The sequence below is a fragment of the Uloborus diversus genome, chromosome 2 (genome assembly GCF_026930045.1).
Source record: "Uloborus diversus isolate 005 chromosome 2, Udiv.v.3.1, whole genome shotgun sequence".
Classification (NCBI taxonomy): domain Eukaryota; kingdom Metazoa; phylum Arthropoda; class Arachnida; order Araneae; family Uloboridae; genus Uloborus; species Uloborus diversus.
The window spans coordinates 75,227,255-75,254,399 of NC_072732.1; the positions used below are offsets into that span (position 1 = coordinate 75,227,255).

Sequence of the window (27,145 nt, forward strand, 5' to 3'; positions counted from 1 at the left end):
AATTTAAATTATAAGAATACATAAACATTTAAGTATATAACTAAAGAACAGCGAATTAAAATATAATTGCCATTACTTATATTTATAGCATGGAAACCTAGTGACCCTATTTGCAACACCTACTACATATACAGAAAATTTTCTAAATCAACACCCCCAAAGCCTGGAGGAGGCAATTTGTTGTCAAAAATCATTCATTAATGGCCTATTCCATTCATTAATGGCTTTTAGAATCCCTTGTGTCCATCTTGGTGGAAAGAAATGTTCCCCTGCCGCTTGGTTTGAAACGAGCTCGAATAGCGGTATGGTTGTCTCAAGACCATTGGTGTACATGTACCCTATGTAATATGTAAAATTTTACAGAATGAAAGTGAGAGAATGGTTGGTCAGGAAGTAGAAACATCTATTGAGGTTCAAAATTACTTTAAATATGAAACCTAGGAATATTTTTACATAAAAATGAGAAAATCCGCAATTTTTTCTTCGAAACTCAAAAAAGGGGGCCCTAGGGGCACGTGTTAATATTGATGGATTGACTTAAAATTTTGCATGGATCATTTATTTGTATAATGGAACAAATTGAGGGGGCGTCGCGTAAAATATCTACAACTTCAAAAATAAGGACCACCCTAATATCCATTTCCCAAAAGTATTCAAGAGGTGGAAAAAACAAATTAAGGTAACAGCAAAATAGTTTTATCATTTTTTCTGGGTACAGAATTGAGCACAAAAGCATGACAGAACCCTAATATTCCACTCCCATATATTCTTATATCGAAGTACTTGAAAAAATTAAAACTAGTGGATTACATTTTGGACCTGTGTTCTTTTAAATCAGGAAGCTTTCATACATTCAAGATCTGTCCCCTTTTGTCCGAAATGAAAATTGTTGAGGTCGGATTTGTTACCTTTTGATCAAAAAGTCAAACTATACCCTTTCTAAACTAGGATTTGCTCCGTTTGGATTCGAGGAAAGTCTTGTAAGAAATATAAAACATGCCATAAAATGATTTTTTTTTTTTTTTTGAAGTGGACTAATTCCCTTTTAATAAATTACTTCTCAACTACTTGTAGACGAGCCAACAGAGTGGTGTAGTAGTTAGACGCTGGTCTCTGACGCTCAAAGGCGCAGGTTCGTTCCTGGCTCCAGTCGGTGGATTTTCAAGATGTAGAAACTCGGCAGCGTCCATGTCGCATGATTATGCGGCATGTAAAAGATCCCTTGAAGTACTCATTTGGGATGGAATATCTCTTGGAAAAATTAAAGTCCTAGTGATGTTTCGCTAGGACTTTATCCCTCCCTCTCTTTCTAATGGGGCTCCCTCTATCGCAGCCCCATTAGAAAGAAAAAAAAACTACTTGTAGACGATGATGGATTAAATGATGAAATTTTTATATTTATGAGACTTCCATTTTAGAATAGATTAATAAATATAGATAGATTGATTTACAGATAAGTAGATAAATATAGATGTGTAGATACAGATGGATAGAAAGATAGTTATAGAGGTAGATATACAATGATTAGTATTTATAAAGATACATAGATAAAGTAACAAATATAGAGATTTAGATAGTAGTAGAAAGATGAATATAGATAGATTGATAGTAATAGATAGATAAATACAAGTAGATTGATTTATAGATGAATATAGAGATGGAAATATAGTTGGATGGAAACATAGTTATAGTGGTAGATACACTCTGCTTAATATTCCTAAAGATAGATATAGAAAATGAGAAAAATAGAAAAATAGATAGTAGTAGATAGATAAGTACAGGTAGATTGATTTATAGATAACTAGGGAGGTGGAAATATAGTTGGATGGAAAGATAGTTATAGTGGTAGATATACACTGCTTAATATTCCCAAAGATAAATATAGAAAATGAGAAAAATAGATAGTAGTAGATAGATAAATATAGATAAATTGATTTATCGATAAATATAGAGGTAGATGGATGAAAAGACAAATATAGAGGTAGATATACCCTGATTAATATTTATAAAGATAGATACAGAAAATATTTTCTTGAAATTAATATTTATATGGATGGATATAGACAATTGATAAGTAAGGACAGATAGAGATAATAATATGAATATAGAGATGGATAGATAAATAGATAGTCTGAAAAATAGATGCAAAGATAAACAGATAGATTATATTTTTATGGATAAAACATAAACATCACAAATCCATAATTCTTGAACAAAAATGCTCACTCTTGCCGATCGTACAAAATCAAATTTCTTTAACATTTTACTTTTTCCCTCAGAAATCTTCACTGCCGCTACTCTCTCGTGGTCAGTAGAAGTGTCGTGGCCTTGGATCTGAATGCATTCGATGTCGATGGCTTGAGGTGCGACAACATGTTGCTCTGCTTCCCCCGCCCCGTCACAAGAGATCCGAACGATTGTCCATTTGACCACGTGAAAGTGTACGACGGTCCTACGGAAGACAGTCCTCTTATTGTCACTCTATGTGGTAAATAGCATCTGTGTTTGACAAAAGTAATGTAGTAGATTCAAAATAATTCATGCGACTAACTTAATGTGTTTTAGCTGTAAATCGCAAGAAGTAGGAAGCAACTGGATGGTTTTGAAAAAAGAACTTTTAAAACTGCTTGTATGACGTAAATTAAGAAAAATGTCAAAAATCTGGATTATTTTCAAAGTTTCACTTCTTCCACTTCAAAAACCAAAAAAAGAACACATAAAAATGAACAAAAAGACCGAAGATATCCGTCAAAAAAGGGAACACTGATAAGAGCAATATTTTTTAAATTCTTTAAATAATGATTGCAGATGTCTTAATTGACGTTTGAAAGTCCGAATTAAGTTCATCGTATGTAATCAGACTTTCGATTGGAGGAAAAGAGTAAAAGTCTGAAAGGAGCTTTTTTTCCTCAAAATAAGAATTTTGTGCGAAAATTTCGTTTAAAATTGAAATTAAAAGCATGTTTGTACTCATCCACGACACAGCACAGTTCGAATGGTATATGTTTCGTTTACCTACTCAAAAATATACTACGAAACAAGAAGTTCCGTCTGGAACTAAATGTGCCTACTTTCTCGTATGTCAACATTATTTTTCTAGCATCCGATCGATATTCTTTTTATAAACTAATTAGCAAGTTTGCAAATCATGTCAACCATTTTAACAAGCAATAATTGTTTTCCAGAAAAAAAACTGGTTGACGATACAGGGTTTCTATCAATTCAGTTCCTTAACTATTATGATTCATTTCTTACTAAATTTTAACCGTTAAGGACCTACTTTTCTGTTTGAACCAACTAAATGTAGCAGCTATTTCGACCAATGTTTAATCGTACTGGTTCAAAAAAGGCAAACTTAATAACTTTTTAAGGAAATTATTTTTCCCAACATACTATTTCGAATCTGAATAGATGAAAAAAACAAAGAGGCAGAACTCCTTTTTAACAATACAAAAGCAAGTTTTCTGCTAAAAAGAATTAGTTGTTCGCAAAAAAAAAGAAAAAGAAAAAAACGAAACATTGAAATAAATAATTTTTACAAATAAGAATATCGCTTGCAGCTCTTTTAGTTAAAAATAAAGTGCCTCGGATTTCTTTTTTAACCCGCTGCCAAAAATCAAAATAAAAAATACATAAATTTTCTAAAAATATTTAGAAAAATAACAAAACTCAATAATTTTAACAAAAATTAAACAGTTTGCAGTTGTTTCTTTCGGGTAAAAAGTAAAGCATGCTGAATTTCCTTTTATTTTCCGTAGCTAAACTTAAAAATTAAAATTAAATCCTTAAAATTAAAAAGGAAATATTATCTCAACACAATCATAACTTCACAATAAAAAACATTTGCGTCTTGAGTTTACTTTATTTTGATTCTATCATTTTAATCTCTGACTTGCATCAATGTTGAGTCTACGAGTGATGGTATTTTAGTTTTTATTGATCACTTTTTTCCTATTTCTTGGAACCAAAAATTAAGAACGTATTCAAAATCTGCACAATTTTCTTAAATGTTTTGATTGTAAAGATATTTTTTATAATTGTCGGTTTCTTAGGTAAGAATGTTTAGAATTTCATCGTAGGCGTATGTTAATTTTTTTTTTTTTTTTTTTTTTTTTTTTGGAGTATTTCAAGCAAATGCATTTTCTTTTGGACTATTAGAAGCAAAATGTTTTTTGGGTGCAAAACCATTAAAAGGATGGAGAAATATTAACAATTGCCGTTTTCGGAAAATTAAACGGTTAATCAAAAAACTGAAAAAAACCGTAAGCAAAAAATTAAAAGTTTTAAAATGCGATCAAAAAAATATCATATTTAATAAACTTACAACGTAAATAAAGACTACAATAATAAATTTGTAAACTAAAAAAGCAGTAAAATGAAACATTAATAAAATAGGGTAGACCGGGGCACATTTACGCAGTGACCTTTTTTAAAACTAATTATAGCTGGAGAGCCAATAGTCATAACATATTGATGCTGCTCCCTAGCTAATATCCTCACAAGTTTTAATTATCAGTCGAGCTTCGGTCTAGCATGCAGAAAGAATAATCTGTTTTTTACCAAATTGAGTAAATTTAGAGTTGAATGTTTTGAAGCTTATTGTGAATAAATAATACTTAGTTAAGAAAGAACAAATATATAAAAATTAGAAGAATTTTATAATTTTTTTTAAGAATTGCATTTGTATGAACTGAAATGTTATTAAATTTTTTTGCACATTAAAGATAAACCCAAACTTGGTGACGGGGCAAGTTTATGTGTTGACGTCTGAGCACCGTTCTTACTGTGTCTTACTTCTGAACGTGTCCTGACGCTTTTTTCGCTCCTAACTGTCTCAAAACCTTTTAGTATTTTCAGGCTATTTATTTTTGAAAATCACCATTTAATTTTTAATAGAGTTGCAAATTCGTAATTTATAGCTTACAATCATGTAGCGCTGTCTTCATGTCCATTCAGCTTTTACTTTATACTCTATTCAGTCTGTAATAAATTTGCTTTATTTTAACGACGGTAAGTCATTATGTTCAAAACACTAACACTGACGTTAGGTATCAAAATAAAAAAAAATAAACGTGCTCCGTGCCCGGGACAAATTTACGCAATCGACTTGGACTCAAAAAAAAATTTCTAACCGTTAAGAACACAAACTGAGCATTAACTGATTGTACCAATTTTGACTCCATTAACTGCTTCATAAAACCGCAATGTCTAAAATTTCCTAAGTTAAAACATAAAATTTAGAAAATTCATTGAAACAAATCCGCGTAAACGTGCCCCGTCTACCCTGAACCAGATCAAATAATTATCAAATACTTTTGGTTATTGTTTTTATTTTTTCTGTTATATTATATTCTGCTATTATTTGTTTTTCTGTTTCATTGTTTTACGTACAAACTGCAAGTTATTTTATCTTGATTCTCTTTCAGGTCGAGGAAGACTCAAATCTCAGATTGTGGCTTCTGGCTCCGAGATGTTGGTAGAATTCGTAACGTCTCGAGCAGGTCCGTTGCTGAACACGGGTTTTCACTTCAAAGCAGAAAGTATTCACAGCGAGACTGAGACCGAATATCAATTTCCCCGTTTGGATGGCAACGGAACTTGCGCGATTGAGAGATACCTACGGCCGACAGATGTACTAACATTTGGACATTTGAGGTCATGGTATCCAGTCAATACGACCTGCACTTACAGGTTAGTTCACATTTGGCTTAATTTATATTTATATCATTCATTCACATTGCCTTAAAATTGGTTTATAATGGAGGATTATGGAAGTCTATATGCACTAATTAATCCAAAAAGTTAATAGTATTATTAGTTTCTATTAGGCCTCCTTCACATAATGCAGCTAGTTGAATCAACTTTTCTAAAAAGTTGCCTGTTAACTATTTGACTGCCATTTTTTGTTATCTTTACATGAAGCAAGTTAGTTTGATTCAACTATCTTTCCTTCTAATAAGCCGAACTTATTCGAGTAGCTGCTCCACAACGCTGTTAAACTTGGCAAACACTTGGCAATGTCCCAATGAGTTAAATCAACTAAAAAATTGATTCAACTCATTGAGATGAGAATGGTAGCGGCACATTGCCTTGTGTGTCCGATGAGTGGACTGTCGTATGGAGGATGCCAGACGATTCCTTCGCTTTCTACCCGGTTACACATCCTGATAACCGCCCCTTTGAAAGTTGAGTCAACTAAGTTGCTTCACGTGAAGGAAGCCTTATGCTTTCTTTGTCTTGGGTGAGTGGAGAAAGAATTTTTAATCTTTGCCAAGTACAAAAATGAATAAAAGTAAATATAAAGTTAATTTTTAATAAAATGAACAAATTAATTTCAAGACTGACCTTAAACAAGCATAGATTTGTGGCTTTTGGGCTTGTGAAACTTTTTAAATAATACAGGTTTCTGAGACTTTCCTTTATTCCAGTCACCGGTTTAAAAGCATTTATAAAAGTTTTTTTCCTATCAGTACTTGTTTATTATTACAGTAGAGCTCCAATTATCTGAACTCCGACTATCCGAATCACTGATTATCCAAATAACTTGCATAATTTCAGAAAACAAAATTAAGACGGAAATGTAATGGGATTTGCAAAATAATGATTATGTATGCTCTCGATATTGTTCTTCTCACAACGAAGCTAACGTAAGTGCAAACAGTATTGGAATGATGAATCACCGTCTCATAATACAATTCTATTACTTGCTTCTAATGCGCAGTATTTGTAAGTACGCTTAAAATGTAAAAGTGTTGCCTTTCATTAATTAATTAAAAGCTATTTTTAATAGTTTTTCCTCCTATTTTAAAAACACAGTGTAATTAAATGAAATATACCCTTTTTAAGAGGAAATCCAAATACCCTAATCTTTGTTTATCCGAATGGGGGGTCAATTCCAATTTATTCGCAATGTTGGAATTTCACTGTACATATTTCACTGCACATTTATTTTCTATTAAAACATAAGGTAATTCCGGGTGAGTTGCCCCACCGGTAGAGATGCCCCAGTTGCTGTAATTTCGAAACCCAACACTAGATGGATCTCCAAGTCCGATCACTATTTCAGTTGGATGTTGAAAGCTGTGCTGTGGAAATTACGTGAACTTATTTCTTCGTTTTCTGCTGTTACAGTAACATTTTAAGTAAGTACCATGTTTTTTCTACTGTGTTATAAGAGTGATGTTGCATTTTAAGGCTGGCACTTGTTAATAAGAATGAATTTTTATTCATCTAAGCTAAAAATCTGTAGTGCGAAGTTGATTAGTCGACTTCAGGCAATGTAACGCCATTTTTGCCGTCTTGTACTTTGGACTGCTGACAGGGCATCTCTCCCGTACAAAAAGGACAGACGCCCCAGCTTCTATTCGGGTGAGATGCCCCACATACAGTTTCAGCGACAAAACTCTTTTAAGTGTTTAAATTTTTAAATAGTATTTTTAAAATCATATAGTTTTTACAAATTGTGTAATGTGCGTAAATCGGTATATTTTTTAACTGAAAAAATATTTTTTGGAACTATAAATTTAGATTAACATTTATCAATAAAATTCAAAATATAGTTTTAAGCTTGATTAACGAAGTAATACATTTATTTAATATTCACACTTTTTATACTATTCACTTTCCTTTATCTAAGGGGCAAGATAAGTAACCGAAGTGTTAAGTTTATGAAGAAAATTAAAATAAAATATATTACTCTTTTTAATGAAACTAAGTTGTTTTATTTTTTAAATTATTCAAACTGATAGTGTTTATTCTAAAAATTAAATTAAACTTTGAAATGCACACAAGTTTCCGTTTGGAAACTAAGACAGATAATTATTCAGACGGCTTGCTGGGCGTGAAACGGGTAATTAATTATAATAGTTTTTGTATGTCTTTTTTTGCTAATGTATTGTTGAACTTTTTCAAATTTATTTTTTCTGTGGTTAATAGTTAAATAGGTGAAATTAAATTTAACTAAACAAATGGACATATGTCTTACAAAGTATTTATCGCAAGTTAACTACTAGGAAATTTTAACTTTTGATTTGAAATTAATTAAATTTGAAATTTATTGGTACAATGCTTCTTATTTGTTTTAGGCAAGATGCCTACAGTGTACAAAAGGAAAAAAACTGGAGCAGCTCGTGGGACCTGGACAGAAGACAATTTAAAAGAGGCTCTAAGGAGGCTAGAAGCAGGAGAAATTGGTGTCAATGAAGCTGCTAGATACTATGGAATTCCTTCTCGGACACTTCGTCGTCGAAGAAAAACAGGCAACAATATCAAAACAAGCTCTTTAGGACCACAAGGAGTGTTTGGAGTTGAAAACGAAAAACGTCTCGTCAAGCACATCCAACGTTTAGAAAAATGTGGATTTGCACTTGACAAAGAGACAATTAGAACACTTGCTTTTCAGTTTGCTGAAAAGCTAGGTCTCAATCATCGATTTAATTTAGAATCAAGAATGGCTGGGTATGACTGGCTTTCATCATTTCTTAGAAGAAACCCAGAACTAAGTATTAGACAAGCCCAGGGCCTCTCTTTAGCAAGGGGGGAAGGTATTAACAAAGAAAGTGTTGATCATTTTTTTAAAATTCTCTCGGAAGTGTTTGAGGAACATGAATTCTTTACAAGACCGGGAAGTATTTATAATATGGATGAAACCGGCTGTCAGTTAAATAACGTTCCAGGAAAGGTCGTAGCTACTAAGGGGGCAAAAGATGTTCATGTTTTGGCGTCTACAGAAAGAGGAGAAAATGTTACAGTTATTGCTTGTTGCAATGCAGAAGGACAATATCTCCCCCCTTCAGTTATTTTTAAAGGCGTTCGGGAAAAAAAAAGAGTTTTCTGATGGTCTTCCACCTGGATCTATGGTGTTCATGAACGAAAAATCCTCATACATCAGCATAGATATTTTTTCAGATGGCTTAAAGATGTCTTTGTTCCGAGAAAACCCCAAGGAAAGACTTTACTAATTCTGGACGGTCACGCATCGCACTTAAACTGTTATGACTTGCTGGAATTTGCAGACAACAATGATATTATAGTTGTCTGCCTGCCCAGCCATACCACACAAGCTCTTCAGCCTCTTGACCGGTCTTTTTTTAAGCCACTAAAACACTACTTTAAAAAGGAAGCAAGGAATTGGATTGTTAATCATCCAGGAAGGACCATTGGGAGAATACAAGCTGCAGAACTGATTGGTAGAGCCTGGAAAAGGGCAGCTTCTGCTCACACTGCTATTAATGGTTTTCGAAAGACGGGAATTTTCCCTCTGAACCAAGCAGAGATTCCAAACCACTTCTTTTCCATCAGTGAAGAAATGAAACCGACCTGTGAACAGTCCGAAAGTTCTAAATCATCTGACCTGACATCCACCCCGACAAAGTTATTGCACCAGATTTCACCTGTACCTAAGTTAGAGGAAAGATGCCGAAAAAGAAAGAAACAGTCGGCTATGGTTATTACATCCCAAGAACACATCAAAGAAAAAAAGCTAAAATCCGCTGCCAAATTAAGCAAAGCGTCAAAACAGCTGGTGATGGACACACCCATTGAAACCGGCGGAAGTGATCATACAAACAACTGCCTCGAATGTGAGGAGAACTATTATTTGACAAAAGAAACAGTAGACTGGATAAAGTGCGTAAAGTGCCAAAAATGGTTACATGAATCATGCACAATGTATGGTAATCTTTGCAATGTTTGCGGAAAAACAAAAATTAGAGAAAATAAAAAGAAAAATATTGTCTGAATAAAATTCCACTTATTTCGTAATATTTTGCAATAGTTTGAGTTTGATTATAAATTTTATATGTTGTGTATGAGAGTTTCATATTTTATAAATTAATGCTAAGGTTGTATTTTTCTTTTTTTTTCGAAATAGCTTTCATTTCATGTGTTATAAACGATTGATTTTTTTTATAAACTATTGACCATTGTTTAAACTTTTTATGTTTAAAAAATAACTGATTTTTACGGGTAGGGCATCTCTCCCATGTGAGTGAGGCATCTCACCCGGAACTTCGGGAGAGATGGCCAAATGTAGTACTGTCACAATTTTATTTTTTCACTTAAAAAATGTACAATATTGTACAAAAAAACTACTTAGTATTAATAAACAATAACTATTTTGTATTTACCATAAACTTTCGTTGTCATTTTTAATACCCAATTTATATTAGAGCTCCTTTTTCCTTAAGGGGGCATCTGTACCGGAATTACCTTATTTGTTCTCTATCAAACTGCAAGTAAAGTAAAAGCAACCATAAAATTACTTCTATACACCCACTTCAATTTTTTACAGATAATAGGATGACCCTATTAATCCCTCTTACCAGATAATAAGATGACCAAATTACAGAGGTCATCTTATTATCTGGTAAGAGGGTTAGTGATAAATGTGGATTGTGGGGGCCCATTGCATGTTGGTTTCTGAGTGTCCCAAAAAGCATGAAAATGTTTAAGGTACTGAGTAGCCAGATATCTCAACTTAACTTCCCTTCCAACATACCTTGATTAAGTGTAAAACTTGCAGACGATGCTAGTGTTAACTACATCTATTTTAATTTCTATATCTAAGAACATTTTGAACTAAATTTTACTGACTGCGGCCTAAAATTTTGAATGACTCTCTAAATGGAGACCAAAAAGCTGTTTCTTGTAGTTTTGTATGAGTTTAAGTACGGATGCTTAGTCAACTCAAAACACTTTATTTTTAGGTTTACGGCATCAGAAGACGAAGTTATACGCATCACTTTTGAGTTTTTCCGAATGGAACGCGTGACAATGTGTGACGAATCATTGAAGTTGTACGATAGCCCAACCGGAGATGCCTCAAAAATAATATCAAAATTATGCGACATCAATAAGCCCCGTACTGAACATCCTCGTTCTGTTTACGAAACTACTGGACCTGGATTATTTATCGAGTTCATCAGCAAAATTGGGTAAGTTTTCTGAAGTTTTATGCAGTAAGACAATGGCTCTAAGGACCATTCTCAAAAGTGGTACAATTTGAACATTCGATACTTTTAAATAGATGCATCCATTTACTATAACTTTTCACATTTTAACTAAAAAACTATTTTTAATCTATGTATTAAAACTTGCAGATTCTTAAGTAATAGTTAATTGCTTATCAAAATTTTAAAAAATGTTCACTCTGTTACAAGTGGTAATAAAATGAACACTCATCTTTTTTTTAAAAAACAGGCAGTCAAATTTCGTTACTTCTTCATCTACATTGATTAGACAACTTTTTCAAAGACCATTGACTAGACAGACCTTCCATTGAATTGACTGCTTTCACTCCCTCACCCTTTTCTTCGGAATCTCCTTCCATCCCGTTCTTCAGGGTCTGCTAGTAGGTCACTCTTAACAGTCGTTAAGATTTGTTACAAGTTACAAGTTAATAAATTCGGTCACTAAAAGAAATTTTTAGTAACTACAAAAATAAGTAATATAGCTGAAATTATAAGCTAAAAGTAATAAGTTGTAGAAAAAGAGGATAAAATGCTTAAAAGTATCGATTGTTCTAATTGCAACATTTTTTTTTTACGTACAACAACTTTTATAATATGAAGCAATTAATTTTATCATTTTGAGAACCATGCTCAACTTACAAAAATCAAATTATAGTAATTTTGTTATCTTTCGCTGTTCTGATATTTTGTCACACACAAAGAAACCTGCAAAGATTTCAGTGCTAATCAACAAACACAATTTTTACACAGATAAAACGTAGTAAAGCAAAAGTGCTCTATGTTGCTTTAAGACAGTAGTACCCAATCTAGGGCTCGCTGGCCACATCCGGCCCACGAAGCTGATCCGTGTGGCCAGTTGTTTCGTTTAATGTTACAAATTGAAAAGCACTATTAATGACAATGTTACAAATTTGGAGTTGAATACTCAGAAATTACTCGTAGTATATGAAAAACAAATGCAGTTAATAAAAGAAGCATAGTAATGATAACAACAATTATTGGTTTTTAATTTTCTTTCCTTCTTCATATTTTCTTATGTTATTTTGATAGATTCTAAACATCTTGAAATTTTTTATTTGTTCCGGCCCGCGATAATCATTTATGTGTGAGGAGCGGCCTTCGAGTAGACGAAGGTTGGGCACTACTGTTTTAAGGTACGGAAAAGCTCGGAAGTTTTAGAAAAAGTTCACAGAAATTAGCTACAAACAGAATGTTTGCTTCTGTGTGCTATCAAAAGCTCTAGTTGTTCAGAATGTTTTAAGGTATGGAAAAGCTCAGAAGTTTTAGAAAAACGTCACAGAAATTAGCTACAAACTTAGAATGTTTGCTTCTGTGTGCTATAAAAAGCTCTAGTTGTTCCGGATGTAAGTAAGGGAGCATGGGTATAGTTGTAACATTTTTTTTCTCCCTGGTTTAAGTTTTCCCCATGGATGAAACAAAAGCACTTTAATTGTATTATCTCTTAAAACTAAAGATGCAAAGTTTTAATTTTGTTACATTGCAGGTAAGCAAGTGGAAAAAACAGAATATTTTAGTCAAGTGGTGCAACAATGTACTTTTTGGGGCCTAATTGAAACATAACGAGTGGATAACGTGAAACAAAATCGAACAAAAGAGAGGAAGTTCAGCATGAGTGCATATATTCTTTCAAAATGAATGTTGAATAACTGTTGGGAATGAATTGAATGATGATAAAAATAATCACAAATAAACTATCCCAAATGCAATCTCAGTCCCTGATCTTGCTTCACAGATAAAACAAATAATTGCCGTTGCTTTGGGATCATACTTCATCTGCTCATCTTTTGCAATCATGACATTACAGTCACTTTTTCTTACGTTTGCTGTTCTTTCATCTATAAGACATTCATCTTTGATGTAACAATCTATCACACTATCTCCTCTTTCACAATTTTAAATTTTCAACTCAGTTCAGTATGCCTTTAGAAATCAATGAATCAACACTCAGAGTGATATCAGTTATGAAATCCTATCAGATTCTAATTAATAATGCCACTGCTATATTACTTATGTACAGTGCTGGTAAAAAAAAATGCATCACCCTCGCATTTTCACAACAATGGGATTATGGGAGAAGTTTTGGTCGACCGATTAACGATGAATGTATGTGAAATTCCACAAAATTTATGAAATAAACATTTGACAGCAGGAATCTGGTAATTGTTTAAGTAGATCGAAACTGTTTCCGGGCCAAGGCAAACTGCTGACCCCATGCTCATTTTTCCATTTCTGAACCTGCGTGTAAGTTTAGAGAAAAAAAATTACTTAACCCAAAGTCAATTTCAGTCTAATGGCAGGATAAAGGTTTTAAAATTGTTACTTCCCGGTTTTGCCCTATGGCACGGAGCAGAATCATCCTGGAAAATGACATTTGGAACTGAAGTAAAGTGATCCCGGATCAATTTCTCATCCAAAATGCCAATATACACCTGAGCGTTTACTGTTCCTTGCACAAAGTGAAGCCCACCAACTCCTTGATCAGAAATACATCCCCACATAATCTGGGATACGGGATGCTTGACTGTGTGTTGAATGCAGTCGGGATGATATTCCTCTCCTTTGCGGCGCGGGTGATGCATTTTTTTTTTACCACCACTGTAGAAATGTACACTGTAAAAAAAATGTGCAACCTTACTCCATAAATACGGTGGCAGCATTTTGCACTTTGTGTAACCTTATTCCGATGCCTAGCTTCCTTCATGGCAATGGAGTAACTTCACTGATAAAACTGATGTAACGTATGAGCGTTATACACCAGTTTTATCAGTTAAGTTACTCCATTGCTATGGAGGCAGCTAAGCTGCCACCGCTTTTACGGAGTAAGGTTACACATTTTTTTTACAATGTAGGGGAAACCCGGGCAACGTGAATACCTTAAGCTTTTCTTGATTATTGTCGTTTAGGTATAACGTTAGAAATTGAAACAAATGTTTATAATCAGTCTTCATTTAATGAACTTGCGTAATGCAATAACAGTTGTCCTTAATATTAATTACACTATTAGATATAAGGCCAGTTTTCAACAATGGCATTGATATCCACTTTGCCCAACACCCCGGGTAAAGTGGATTCGTTACTAGGGCAAAGCGAACAGTAACATTATGCGTCATGAAACTAAACATTAAAAATAAAATAACTATCGAAAATTAAAGGAACATATCCAAAAAACATTTTTTTGCTATAATGCTAATTATTGTAGTTATTGCAAACAAAGAAATTAAAGTTAAAAATAAAATAAACGTTGAAAATAAAAGGAACATATTTAAAAACATTTTTTTTTTTGCTGCAGTGCTAATTATTGTTGTTATTACAAACAAAGAAACTGAACTTAAGAATAAAATAAGCATCTAAAATTAAAGGCTCATATCAAAAAGCGTTTTTATACAATACTAATTATTGCAGTAATTATTGTAACAAGCAAAGAAATTTTTAAAAAAGTCAACATCCAAAATTTAGGAGCATATTAAAAAAAAAAAACATTTTTCTGCTGCAATACTAATTATTGCAGTTATCACAAACAAAATCATTACCATTTTCGAATGCTGAACACTCTTTATGATACCACTGAGTACAAATACGACATTGTATCCTGTTTTTCATTGGCTGATCATCTTCTTCAATGAACATTGCATCGCAGAAAATGCACCTTACATCATCAAATTTCTTTACTTCTTCTTCTTATCATTCTCTTATGCCGTCCTATGTTTTGTAGCACAGATTTTTGATCAATCTTTTTGGTACTTGGCATTTTTAATAGTCTTCTGAGAAGCTTTAGTCGAAGCATCATCTAGTTACTTCATGACAGTCTTTTTTGATTTTTCAAATTTTTGTCTTTGAATGTCCTTTACTGGAGTACTTGTCTGGAGTGTAAATCTCTGTAGTTTTTTTTTACGTGTTGTTATTGGTTTAATAGGCTGAGGTAAAACTGAAGGACTGTAGTAGTTCGTAGAACATCCAGGTTTGTGTGAAGCGGCGGGAACATCATTGCTTTGGACTTATTCTGTTGTTTCAGATCCCATGGGAGTATAAGGACGGTCTTGAATGGTAGTATTGTCTTGAGATCTTAATATTGAAGGACTTTCAGGCTCGAATGAAGTGACTTGTCATGACCGTGCAAAGTGAATATGGTATTCACTTTGCTCAATCCGCTTTGCCCTTCAGGTACATTTTTGAGGTTACTAAAAATTACTAAAAAACCAGAGCATCTAAACTCGTCGTCTACGGATAGTTGAAAGCTACATAATCGTACATCAAATTCTACTCATAATAAAGAACATGTCACAAATAGTATTAAAGTTATAAATGAAACACTAACCTCTGTAAACTAATATTGTTTCCCCCAAAACATATTTTGTTCGGTCACTGGCGTCGCATGAGGCGAACTCGTCCCGATTTGTTTGCCGCACACGGAGCGGCAACAGGTGATCGTTGCTATGACAACGCGGCTGCCGGCCAACAAATTATTTGGGAGTTATAAGCAAAATTTGCTTTGCCCGGGGTATCCACTTTAGCCGGGTTTCCCCTACTATCGATTGATTTAAGAAAAAAAAAACTTTTAATCTAAAGCATGGTTTTTATTTTTTCCCGTTCTTGAGTTAATCCTGTGTCTTCAGATCTTAAATTAATAGATTACGTGTATAATTTTTTTTATTGATATCATTCAAAAATAATCAACTATTTTATTCCAGTTTAATTATCTTTTTTACAGTTATACTCATGGTTCAACTGTACCGACCTTCTTCTAACAAACGGAAGGCACACTAAAAAAAAAATTCAGAAACGTTCCAGGAAAATAATGAGCAGCTAATGTGTCTTATTTCTACCAGAAACATATCTGGAAAAATAACATGAAAATTTCCGCTAAAATTCAGTACCCTTCCTACAATTAACATGTAATCTTTCTGGAGAACTCAGGAGCGTTTCCATTTAAAACCGGTCTCGTCTTAGGAATAAATCATCAGGAATGTTCCAAGAAAACTGATACATGTTTATAGTGGCTTGGCACCATCCTGATTTACCAGAAGTGCTCCTAAACAATTTTTGCAAATATAGCCAAAACTAATGCGGAAATAGAAGAAAATATCTCAGTCAATTAGCACGGGCCGTGATTGAGCAGAAGGTGAAATACTGAATGAAAACGAAGTGTGCGTTTTGAAACTGGTAGCTAAAAATATTTTTCACACCAGTGAGACTTCTGCATTCATACAAATTGTAGCAATTCAGGAACCTTTTGTGCAAATATACTTGATTTTCACAGGAAGCTGGTGAAAACCCTTGAAATACAGGAACTTTGCCCGATATTAATATGTGACGTATCGAAATTTTCTTATGGTGTAAATCTGTGTTTACGACTGCGTACGGTGATACTTTATAAGCATTATACAGTCAACTCTCAATAACTCGAAATCCCGAGGGACCGACTAAACTGCTCGAGTTATTGGTAGTTCGAGTTATGGAAATTTTTCATAACAGTCTCAAGAGTTTGAGACCCAATAAAAACTTTGAGGAAAAGAAATATTCGAGTTATCGAGATTCGACTGCATTTTCTCAGGTTAATAATTTTACATGGTATTAAAGTCGTACTTATAACTCTCCTTTAACTAGCTCGTAATTTTCTCTTGTTCCAGCTCTCTGGAAGGTTCTTCACTGAGCTATGCATTTGAAGTTCGGCCTGTCAATATCCTCACCCGGCGAAACAGTGTGAACGGTGGATCATGCAGTCGAACTTTCACTCCGGAAAACGGGATGACGGGCCTGCTGACGGGACACCCATTCGGTGATAGCTCGAACACGACGTCTCTGACATGTAATTACACGTTCGAGGCAAGCCAATTACCTCAAGGCAGAGTTCAAATGGTTCTCTTCACTTCACTTCGTTTGGTATCGGATTGTGCCGAATGTCGTCTGGAGCCTATGTACGCCGAAATGCATCTTGGTCTTGGTGAAAGAATTTGTTTCTGCAAAGTAAAATAATTAATTATTATTTATTATTCTATTAATTGAAAATGTCATACATTATTTTTTCAGGTTTTAAAAAATTTTCCCATTCAAAGCTTTGGTTTCGTCTTATCTTTGTAGCACACTTGCGACAAAAGTTATTCCCTAAAATATCACACTATGGTCAGATTAGTATTAATTAATGTGAAATGCTAAGCTTATTTACATATTAGATTGATATTACCAACTAATTTAAGATCGATCAATTTTCAAATGTTCTTCTACAACATCTGCTTTTTGATAAAAAAAAATTACGATAGCTTTCCATGCAAAGTTAATATATTTTTAAACATCACTATTGACCATATTAACCATATACTAACTATTTTTTAAACATCGCTAAAAGTATATGCATTTTTTTTAGTAGAAGGTTTCGAAATGTTTAATAGTTTGTTTTTTCTTGTTATTGTTTAAAAACGTTTTAAATTAGCGTTCAAATTACGTTTAAAAAACGTTTAAAACGTTTCAAATTAGCGTGCAAAAGAAAACTCACAGAATTTTAAATAATAGACCTATAGCAATAAAAACAAATTTTTGCTTCAAAAATTTGGGAAACCTTCAAAGACTCCGAATGCTTCTTAGTTTTTCTCTGAGAAGTGGAAAATCAATAAGAAAAATTTTGAAAAACTGCCTCCTAAGATTTAACTTTAAGTGATCAAATCGACAATAAGATGAAATGACTGATTAAATGGTCAAAGAGAACTTATGACTCCTAAAAATTCAAAACGTTGCTTTTTAAGTAAAAGAAAAGCAGCAAAAGATTTTGGCTATGATCCATATATTGAAAGAAAATACAAATCTACTATAAGATTCTTAAATGCTCATACCATTTTTTTTTTTTTTTCAGTTGTCAACAATTAAAAAAAAGTAAAGCATTTGGTCTCTAGAGGAATTAACATATGCAACTTTATTAACAGCTGCTTTCAAATTAAGTGACTGTAAACAATTTTTGCTACAATCGTTTTTACTTTTTTTTTTTTTTTTTTTTTGAGCAATCACATTGCTTGTTGTTCTCATTTGAGGGTTTTGATGTCCTATGATTTTATTTTCCCCCCGCCTCCCTCTGCAGCACCAATGTCAACCGGCCTCACGATGCTGCTCCTCTAGCGAAATTCGTCTCCAGGTTGCGTCCTAGAGACTGTTTTCGCCAGAACGTAACGCACACGCATACACACACACACACACACACACACACACACGCATACGCATACATACACACACGCATGCCTACACACTGTCGCATACATATACACACACGCCTACATATACACACACCATCGCCTACACACACTCACGCACACGCCTACTTACACACACGCACACGCCTACTTACACACACGCACACGTCTACATACGCACACACCTACATACACACACACACACACCATCGCCTACACACACGCACACGCCTACACAAACACACACGTGCTCGTGATTGCGAAAAACATAATTTGAATTTAAAATGACAAAACATCAAATTTTTTTTTTTTTTTTGACCAATTTAAATTTAAATTATTTAACTAAAGGCATTTTTGTTGCAATGTATCTCTACTTTTTATTTTTCTTAAATTTATGTGCTTGAATATTGAAAAAGTTATTTTTAAATATTTAAATTTCTCCATTAAAAGCGAAAAAAAACATTATGCATTCACTAAAATGAATTACAGTGGCCGCCTCTTATTATGAATCATGTTTGTTCTAAACAGTTTTGATTCCATAAAGCGGCTCATTTAATAAAGCTGAACTTTGATCTGTTTTTGATTATTTGATTCAATTAACCGGTGTCCACTGTACCAAGCAGTTTTTCAGAATGAATGTTCACCGTTTTTTTATGATAACTCGTTATTTTCTTTTCTCATTAAAGAGAAATTGTTGATTCTATTATTGAAACGTATTATTGCAAAAAATTTCAAGTCAAAGACAAGTGATAGCTAAAGCTACAAAATCGATGTTGGTATACGGAAATACAGTCTCTAGTTCTTTAGGACCTTCTGTTTTTTTTAAATGTGAAACAACTAAATTTTCCCCACCAGATATGTGTCATTATTTCTCTTCTGTAGGTACATGATATCTTGGAACCTCCAGAACTTCTTTCTGTCTTAAATCCGACCAAATTTGGAAAGTTTAAGGATTAGCTACAATTGCCATATTTTTTTATTATTTAGTAGGTTCTTTAATGTTAACAATAACTTAATTTGTCACCATCCTTTTTCGTGGCATTATCAGATCGTGTTTGTCGTACGGTATCCTTCATTATTAAACTCATATAGTCGTCCGTGCTTTATGCAATATTTACAGTATTGCATTTACTAAATGCAGTTATTATTATATAGTACAAGTTATGGTTAAAATTTATTTTTTTTTCTTTTGCCTTTTTAAAATCTTACTACATTGTTGCTTAACTTGTTATGAAATTTCATTAGCTTCATTTTCTTCTACAATTTTCAAATGTTTTGTGTACTTCTTTCCTGTTTTAACATCACCTTATAAATTTATGCCATGTTAGCGTTGGATTCCACTGTGTGTGCTTTATGATAATTAAACAACAAACATCAAGTGTGACAAATCATCTGTAAATTGATATGATACTTTCTTAAAACTGAAGGTTTTTGTAATATATATATATATATATATATATATATATATATATATATATATATATATATATATATATATATATATATTACAAAAAAAAAAAAAATATATATATATATATATATATATATATATATATATATATATATATATATATATATATATATATATATATATATATATATATATATATATATATATATATATATATATGTATATATATATATTTCTCTACCATTTGAGTGATAAAATCAAAGCTACATTAAAAATAATGTTCAAACATGAGCTTAAAACAGCAAAAAAACCTTTAATTACTATTCTCATTTCCCAGCACATTCTGTTGTTTAAGAAATATCTAAGTGCTAATGTACTGACACTTTTTTTTTTCTTTAAATTATAGCTGCAGTTTCGTAGCATTTATTTTTTTAAACATGTATCAATATATTTTTGCGTTAATATGAATGTTTACACCTTATGGGGGAAACAGATGTATTCATTTTTACTATGGTATTCTTTAGAAATGAAAATTAAATAACTTTTGTTACATCGTTAACTCTTACAGATACAGGAAAGATTCTATTTTGACGGTGGTACCATCTATATATATATAAATGAATGTTTGTCTGTATGTCATCCATGAACTCAAAAACTACCCGGCAGATTTGGCTGAAACTTTCACCGTTTGTTATTTTTGGTACTGGGAATGTTTATAGACCAGTTCGAAAAAAATCCGATCGATAGTTCCTTTTTTATTCCAATTTAAGTCACAATCCATTGGATAAATACGAATAAAATTATCGGCTGCAGAAATTAATTCGCGTGAAAGATCTCATTGATAAGAAGTTAGCTGCTGCCATTTTTCTTGAGTTTGAACAAATAAATTCTTTCTTTATTGTTTTATGGCTTTTCATGCAATGGGGGGAATTAAAACTTTTTCTATTTGATATTTTTAGCGATTGATTGATCTTGCAAACTGCGTGAGTACAAAATTTGAGTAAAGTCACGGCTTCACTTGATACCTGGACCGATTATTATGAAAATTGCTATATATATGTATTTTTCCACGGAGAAGGTGCATAATATGCTCATTGAAGCCACTCGCCACCAGGTGGCACTGCAGAGTAGCAACTTCTGCCCCGTTCAACCGATTGTCATGAAAATCAGTATAATGATGTATTTTTTTGTTCGCGTAGCAACGCGCGTCAAGTACAGCTAGTATTACATATATATTGATTAATGAACTGATTAAATAAATATTATAACTAATCTTAGTCACAAATCTTTAAAAATTTAACACTTTTTTCTTGGAAACATTTTATAATTGTTTCTACAAACATGAAAATATATTCCGGTAATTCACAATTATTTTTTTTTCATTACATTAGGGAGTTTCTACGAATGATATCACACTTGAGGGGGGTTCGTGAAAATGCGGTAGTACGTGAAAAGGGTTTCCGCTTTTTTGGTATTCAAACCACAAACATCAAGTATTAACCCGTCGTCTATCAATTAACATGATGCATTCTAAAAGTTGAAATTGAAGTTATTTTGGTATAATAACGGAAGAAATAACGCGTGAAATGACACAGCGCATTTGTTTACACGAATCTGTTTATGAAAATTGGTGTGATGTGTGACAGGGGAAGCAAGGGGATAAGATAAAGTATGACACTTTGTGACGAAAAGCGGGTGGATATCAAAAATTTTGAAAAAAAAAGAAGTGACATCATTAATGTACCGCTCCTTGCAGAATTAACGCTTTGATACTTAAAAATCAGTGCAAAAGGGTGTACACTATGCATATCACTTTTAAAATATCTTTTAATTCGTTACGGGAAAAAGCGTTCAAAAATAAAATACTAGGAGTAAAATTAAAGCAAAATGCTTACGTTTACTATGCGTTTTAAGTGCTCCTTCTTTTCCGTAGGTTTCTGCGCATCGGATTCATAAGCTTTCTTCGTTGGGGCCTCGGATGTTTCTTTTCCTCCACGCGGAATCTTCTTGGGAAAAGAAGTTACCACAGAAACATATCGTCAACGGTAGTTATGCCTTTTATACAGAATCCAGATGTGGTCCAGAAAGGATGGAACTTGACTTACAAGGACTCCTTACATTCCCACCATTGATTCCTGGTCCAGGAACTTGCCCAGAAGGTCAATGTCCAACCACTCCTTTATTTTGTTCGTGGAAGATTCCTGTCTTCCATAGAATGGACTTACTGTTAAAAGTAGATGGACTGCCAACCAATGCCAACTGCAGCACAGATCATGCTATGGTAAACAGCATAGTTTTGTGTCCTACGTCCGAAGAACAAGAGGTCCTCCTCCATAAAGAAGACATTGAGTCGGATGTAATCATTAGTCTCAGAATGTCCGAAAAATCGTACAATTTCACTGTTCGGTGGACTCAATTAAGAATGCTGCCTTCAAGGACTACTTCAGACACTTTAGTGTCTTTGGGAAAAGATTGTGACTTCCTTTGTACCAGCTCGATGGCCTGCTTGACCAGAGAATTGGTATGCAATGGTATCGGCAACTGTCCAGGGCCAGCAACATCCGCCGACGAAGATCCAAATTTGTGCATTTTGCCACGAGATAGTTTTAAACTTTTTTGGTGGATCATTGGTTTTAGTCTTTCGATTTGCCTTTGTCTAAAATTTTGTCTTGTGTTCACTCTCTGTCGAAAGTGTCGAGTTCGGAGACACAGAATTTAAGCAAAATAAATATGTTGTGTCCTTTTCTGTCAGTTTCATTTTTTATTGTCATTATTATTATTATTATTATTATTATTATTATTATCATTAATGTTAAAAACATAAAGCTAAGGAAAATCTAGGGTTTTTTTATTGTATAACTTTTTAATATAATGCTTAAATATAAAATATGCATGAACATGCAAATTTGTTGATATTTATTAACAAACCAAGAAGCTAGTGAAACAAAAACATGAAATACGGTATCGATTCAGCAAAATGAACAGAAATAATGCATTAACTTCCCTCTCCAAAACTTAAACTAGCATTGAAAATCAATCACAGAAAGGTTCATTAGTCTGCCCTATTATATGGTACAATCAGCTAATTATTTCAACCAAAAGTTAAGTTTTGATAAAATAATCGATTAATATTTCTGTCAGTATCAGTGAAAGGGGTTGAAACTGTAGTAACGATTTCATTTAAGTAAAATTTAATTACAGGAGCCTCTACACAAATATTAGTTTACCATCATATTAGGTCGACTTTCTTAATGAAATCAATAATAATAATAATAATAATAATAATAATAGTAATAAAAAATAATAAGTCCATCAATTTTTCTTTTAAAAAATGTATAAATATTTTTATTTTATGGGAAAACATGAATTGAAAATATCAGCTTAAACTGTAACGAACTAAGTATATGGAAAATATGCCAGTTTTGCTCATTGCTTAAACAAAGAAGAAAATATTTTCCTGAGAAATGTTTTGAAAAAATGTACTTGTGGTCAAATGTAAGGCAACATTTAAAAAAAAAAAAAGTTATAATTTCTTGGGAGATAGAAAAGCGCGATATATCCGAATCAGTGACATAACGAGAAGCGAAGTAACGAGGGATCACTGTATCTTCATTTTCACTTGTGAACTGCTCAAAAAAAGAAGAAAAAAAAGAAAGAAAGCATGATTTTTTTGTTTTAAGATTTTGGAAGTTGTGTTGTGATACTATATAAAGTCTTCTCAAAACTGGGGGGAGCCTTCCCCCCCCCCCCCCCCCATGCCGCTCTCCTCCCATAAATCCGCCCATGCTGTTGGGATGTAAGAGGAAACCTTAAAGAGGCATGAAGGAACACAGGGAAACTCAATAATTCGTTGAACCAAAAACGAAAATGCTTAATAAGAATTTATATTCCACAAATTACGGTATTATATTTATTACATTTAAATGGGAGATAGATTTTGGACACACAAAAATTACATATGAAACGGAATTATTTTACATCAAACAAAATTACTTTACGACATACAGATACAGGGTCCGGCATTTCAACCTCCCATAATTTGGGAGGGCGCTGTGTGAGCTGTGTTGGGGGTGCGGTAGAAGAAGTGCTATCTATTGACTGCCATTTGCAGTAGTAGCAACGAAGTGGTGCGGTGAGCATCGTCATGGGTTGTGGAGGAGTAATTCATAGCTATAAAAACTTTACGACACACAGATACAAGGTCCGGCATTTCAACCTCCCGTATTTGTAGAGGGCGCAGTGTGTATTGTGATAGGGGTGTGGTGGTAAAAGTGCAATCAATCGATTGCTGTTTGTTGTAGTAGCAGGGGAGTGGCGCGGTGAGCATCGTCATGAGTTGTGGAGGAGTATAACAATAACGAGGGTTTTTTTATTTCTACTCAGCAGGAGTTTCGCATTCGGTTCCACTTGGGCCGACATTATCCGGTATATCTATAAAAACTATTCACGTTGTAAAGATCAATGTGTAGGATTTTTCTTACAATGCTGTTGGAAAATCGTTCAGTACGTGCATGTTAAAGTGTTAAACGCTTTGGAGATTCTTGGATGGACGCTCTCACATGTAGTACATCTTTCAGAGTTGAAACATTCTGACGTCAGCCAGGCGATTTGTTGGCCTGTGACTTTAAAGTTTGGTACTCAAATATGATTTTTTTTTTCCTATCTGGGACAGGATCATGTCGGCCAGTGTGAAACCAAACCCGAAATTCTTGCCGAGTAGTAAAGAAAAACCACTATTACTAATATACTCCTCCAACACACATGACTAGAATCACCGCGCCATACCATTACTGCTCCTACAAATGGCACGCAAAATACTGATCAAATTTCCATATAAACAACATAATGAAGCATAACTCGTATGAATTGATTCATATGAGTTTCATCAATATTTTCAAAGCTATTTTGAACCATGTTAAACAGATAGGGGAGAATTGTGAGGACTGGGAAGGTGTAGTAATGGGACGTGGGACAGCTCAACATTTTTAACGTGGTTTATTTAATGGATTATTTTGCTAAGTATTGCCAAATTGAAACCAGATAGAAAAAAGAAAGAAAAAAATCACCGAATTTGTTACCATTTGGCGATTCTCATTCTCTTTGGCACCCAAAATTTGGCGACTGAAACCTTGCCAATATATCGCCAGTGGTCCCCAAATTATGACATTACGTAAGTTTGTATTGAAATTAATATTGATTAACCCAAAAAACGTACAAAATACCACTTCTGGAATATTTGAATGCCACCAAAAGGAGAGGTGCATAGCTAAAACCAACTCTACGTAACAGAGAGTCTACATAACAGATTTTAACTTCCTAAGGCATACCGTTTTTGAGTTATGCGAGATACATACGCACACACAGACGTCACGAGAAAACTTGTGATAATTAACTCAGGGATTGTCAAAATAGACATTTCGGAAGTCCATACGTTCTTAAATATCCATACACGTGCGAATGGACCAAAAAAATTTCAACATTCATTTTGGAGAGAGCAAAATGGAAATTTAGGCCAAAATTTGATTGAAATTTTTTACGCGATTACAATGCTGTGAAATCCCGTTAGAACGAAATTTCCAGTTCAACAAAATGAAGTTTTAGTCCCAATTTAATTGCTTTTACATTGATTGAATTTCATTAAAACAAAATTCTCGTTACAATGAAAAAAATTTGTGGTTCATTGAAGTTTGTTGTAACGGGGTTTCACTGTACTTCCTTTACTATGTAAAAGGAAAAAAACACAAGAAGTTCTTTCAAAGCTCTTAATTCTTTAAAATCAATGGTAAATTATTTTGTAAACATTCATCCACTTTTAACTCCCATGAACGTTTACAAAATAGGAATTCAATTTTTTAAAAGAATAAGTGGGAAACATATAATTTATTACAAAACTCCTAACAAAAGTCGTTTTTTAAGGAAGTAAAAACTCAGTCAAAGAAAAGTGATTTTGTATTATTTCAAACTCAATATTTATTTATTATCAAACATTACAAACACTTGAAAACCCGCTTTGCCCTACAAGGGAGCCCAAAGCGGGTAAGCTTAACTAATTGTGATTTGGTACATTTTGCAAATCAAAAATGAAGTTAAAAATGATTTTATTAGTTGACTAGCTACCTGCCATCATAAAATATATATATATATATAAATGTTTTCTTATACAATTTAAAGTCAGTACATTTGTTTATAAAACATAAAGTAATAACCAATTAAATTAATAGACTAATTAATTGCCATCACAAAAAATAACTTTTTAAAGTTATACTTATCCAATTGAAATAGAAAATCTAAGTCATCACATGTGTCAAAAAATTATAAATAAATCCATGATCAAATTCTATGCCCGCTTTGCCCAAAAGCACGTTTTTTATTTCATTAATTATAACCTTAAATTAATGATTAAAAAAACGGAATAACAATCGTAGTTTGTAGGTGGGTGATGTCAAAATAACGTAATATTATTGACAACCAAAAAAAATAAGCTGGTTTTCGACTAATCACAAGTTACAAAACTTCTTTTTTTTTTCTTAGAAATGCATCATTTTTTTAAGACTGGTTGCGCGTATTGCCGCTTCACTGCTGCTTTCTATGGACTGATTAAAAATCGGGAGTGTTCCGGTAAACTTTACATACGCATTACATCGCCGCTGATGCACCATGCGGAGGCATATAAAGGCCTACCCGCTTTGGGTGACCTACCCACTTTGGGCCACCCTCCCCTAACTATAAACAACTAAGCGGGATAAAACATTGCTCCGTTACTCAGTTTTTAAATCTCTATTGTTTTTTTCAAATGTTCCCTAAGCTAATAAAAAGATATAAGCTCTTACAAAAAGCTGTCTTTTCCCCGAACGATGCAGTACCGTGTCAGCTAGGTGAATTTTTTTTCCACTTATTTAAAGGCATTTCAGATTTACTCCAAGTACAGTAGAGTCCCAAAAACTCGGCACTCGATAACCCGGCCGAATCCAGAAATATCGGGAATAACCTGGAAGGACGAAAACCCTGTAGCATGTACATTCGCAAACATTCAGCATGTTCAAAAACTCAACCTTTTTTTTTTTTTTTTGTTCACATTAGACCAAGTTGTACCTTTAAACTCCAGGGTCCTCCTTATTTACGACTATTTAAGGTTTAACCGGTTGGATGAGGACCTGAAGATAGCTCTTTTTTTGCTTTCAGACCAGAAGCTGATCAATCCCTGAACCAACACACCCCCAGAGGTATTGGTTTGGAATGGGAACTCGGAGGACTTTGTAACCACGATACATTTAACGAGTCCCAATCATCATTAGTTAACACAGAGGGTTTTTGATCGACTGGTCGTCGAGCCCGGGATTCTCGTTACGAATCCGACGCCTTACCGATCATGCAATTACAGCACAACTCCTCTACTGTAAAAATTAGAGATTTTCATTAAAGGCAATAGGACACCATTGAGGATCACAGAGAAAAGCCACAAGAAAAATAAAACCAAAAGAGCCATGACCTTCGAGAAAAAGATAAGCACTAATTATTCAGAAGGGATGAATTAATCAATTTTTCGGTTAATTACTCCAAATTATTGT

General features: G+C 33.4%; 1 protein-coding gene across 1 annotated transcript in view; it reads left to right on the forward strand.

Moving 5' to 3' along the window:
* The window catches only part of LOC129217104 (uncharacterized), a 52,544-nt gene extending 30,237 nt beyond the window's left edge, over positions 1–22,307 (forward strand). Inside the window, exons 4-8 of the mRNA XM_054851352.1 lie at positions 2,280–2,488; positions 5,427–5,691; positions 10,707–10,934; positions 16,619–16,955; positions 21,511–22,307. Coding sequence (XP_054707327.1) covers positions 2,280–2,488; positions 5,427–5,691; positions 10,707–10,934; positions 16,619–16,955; positions 21,511–22,296 — 1,825 coding nt within the window. The 3' untranslated portion in view covers positions 22,297–22,307. The remainder of the gene's footprint in view (positions 1–2,279; positions 2,489–5,426; positions 5,692–10,706; positions 10,935–16,618; positions 16,956–21,510) is intronic.
* The last annotated feature ends 4,838 nt before the right edge of the window (positions 22,308–27,145 follow it).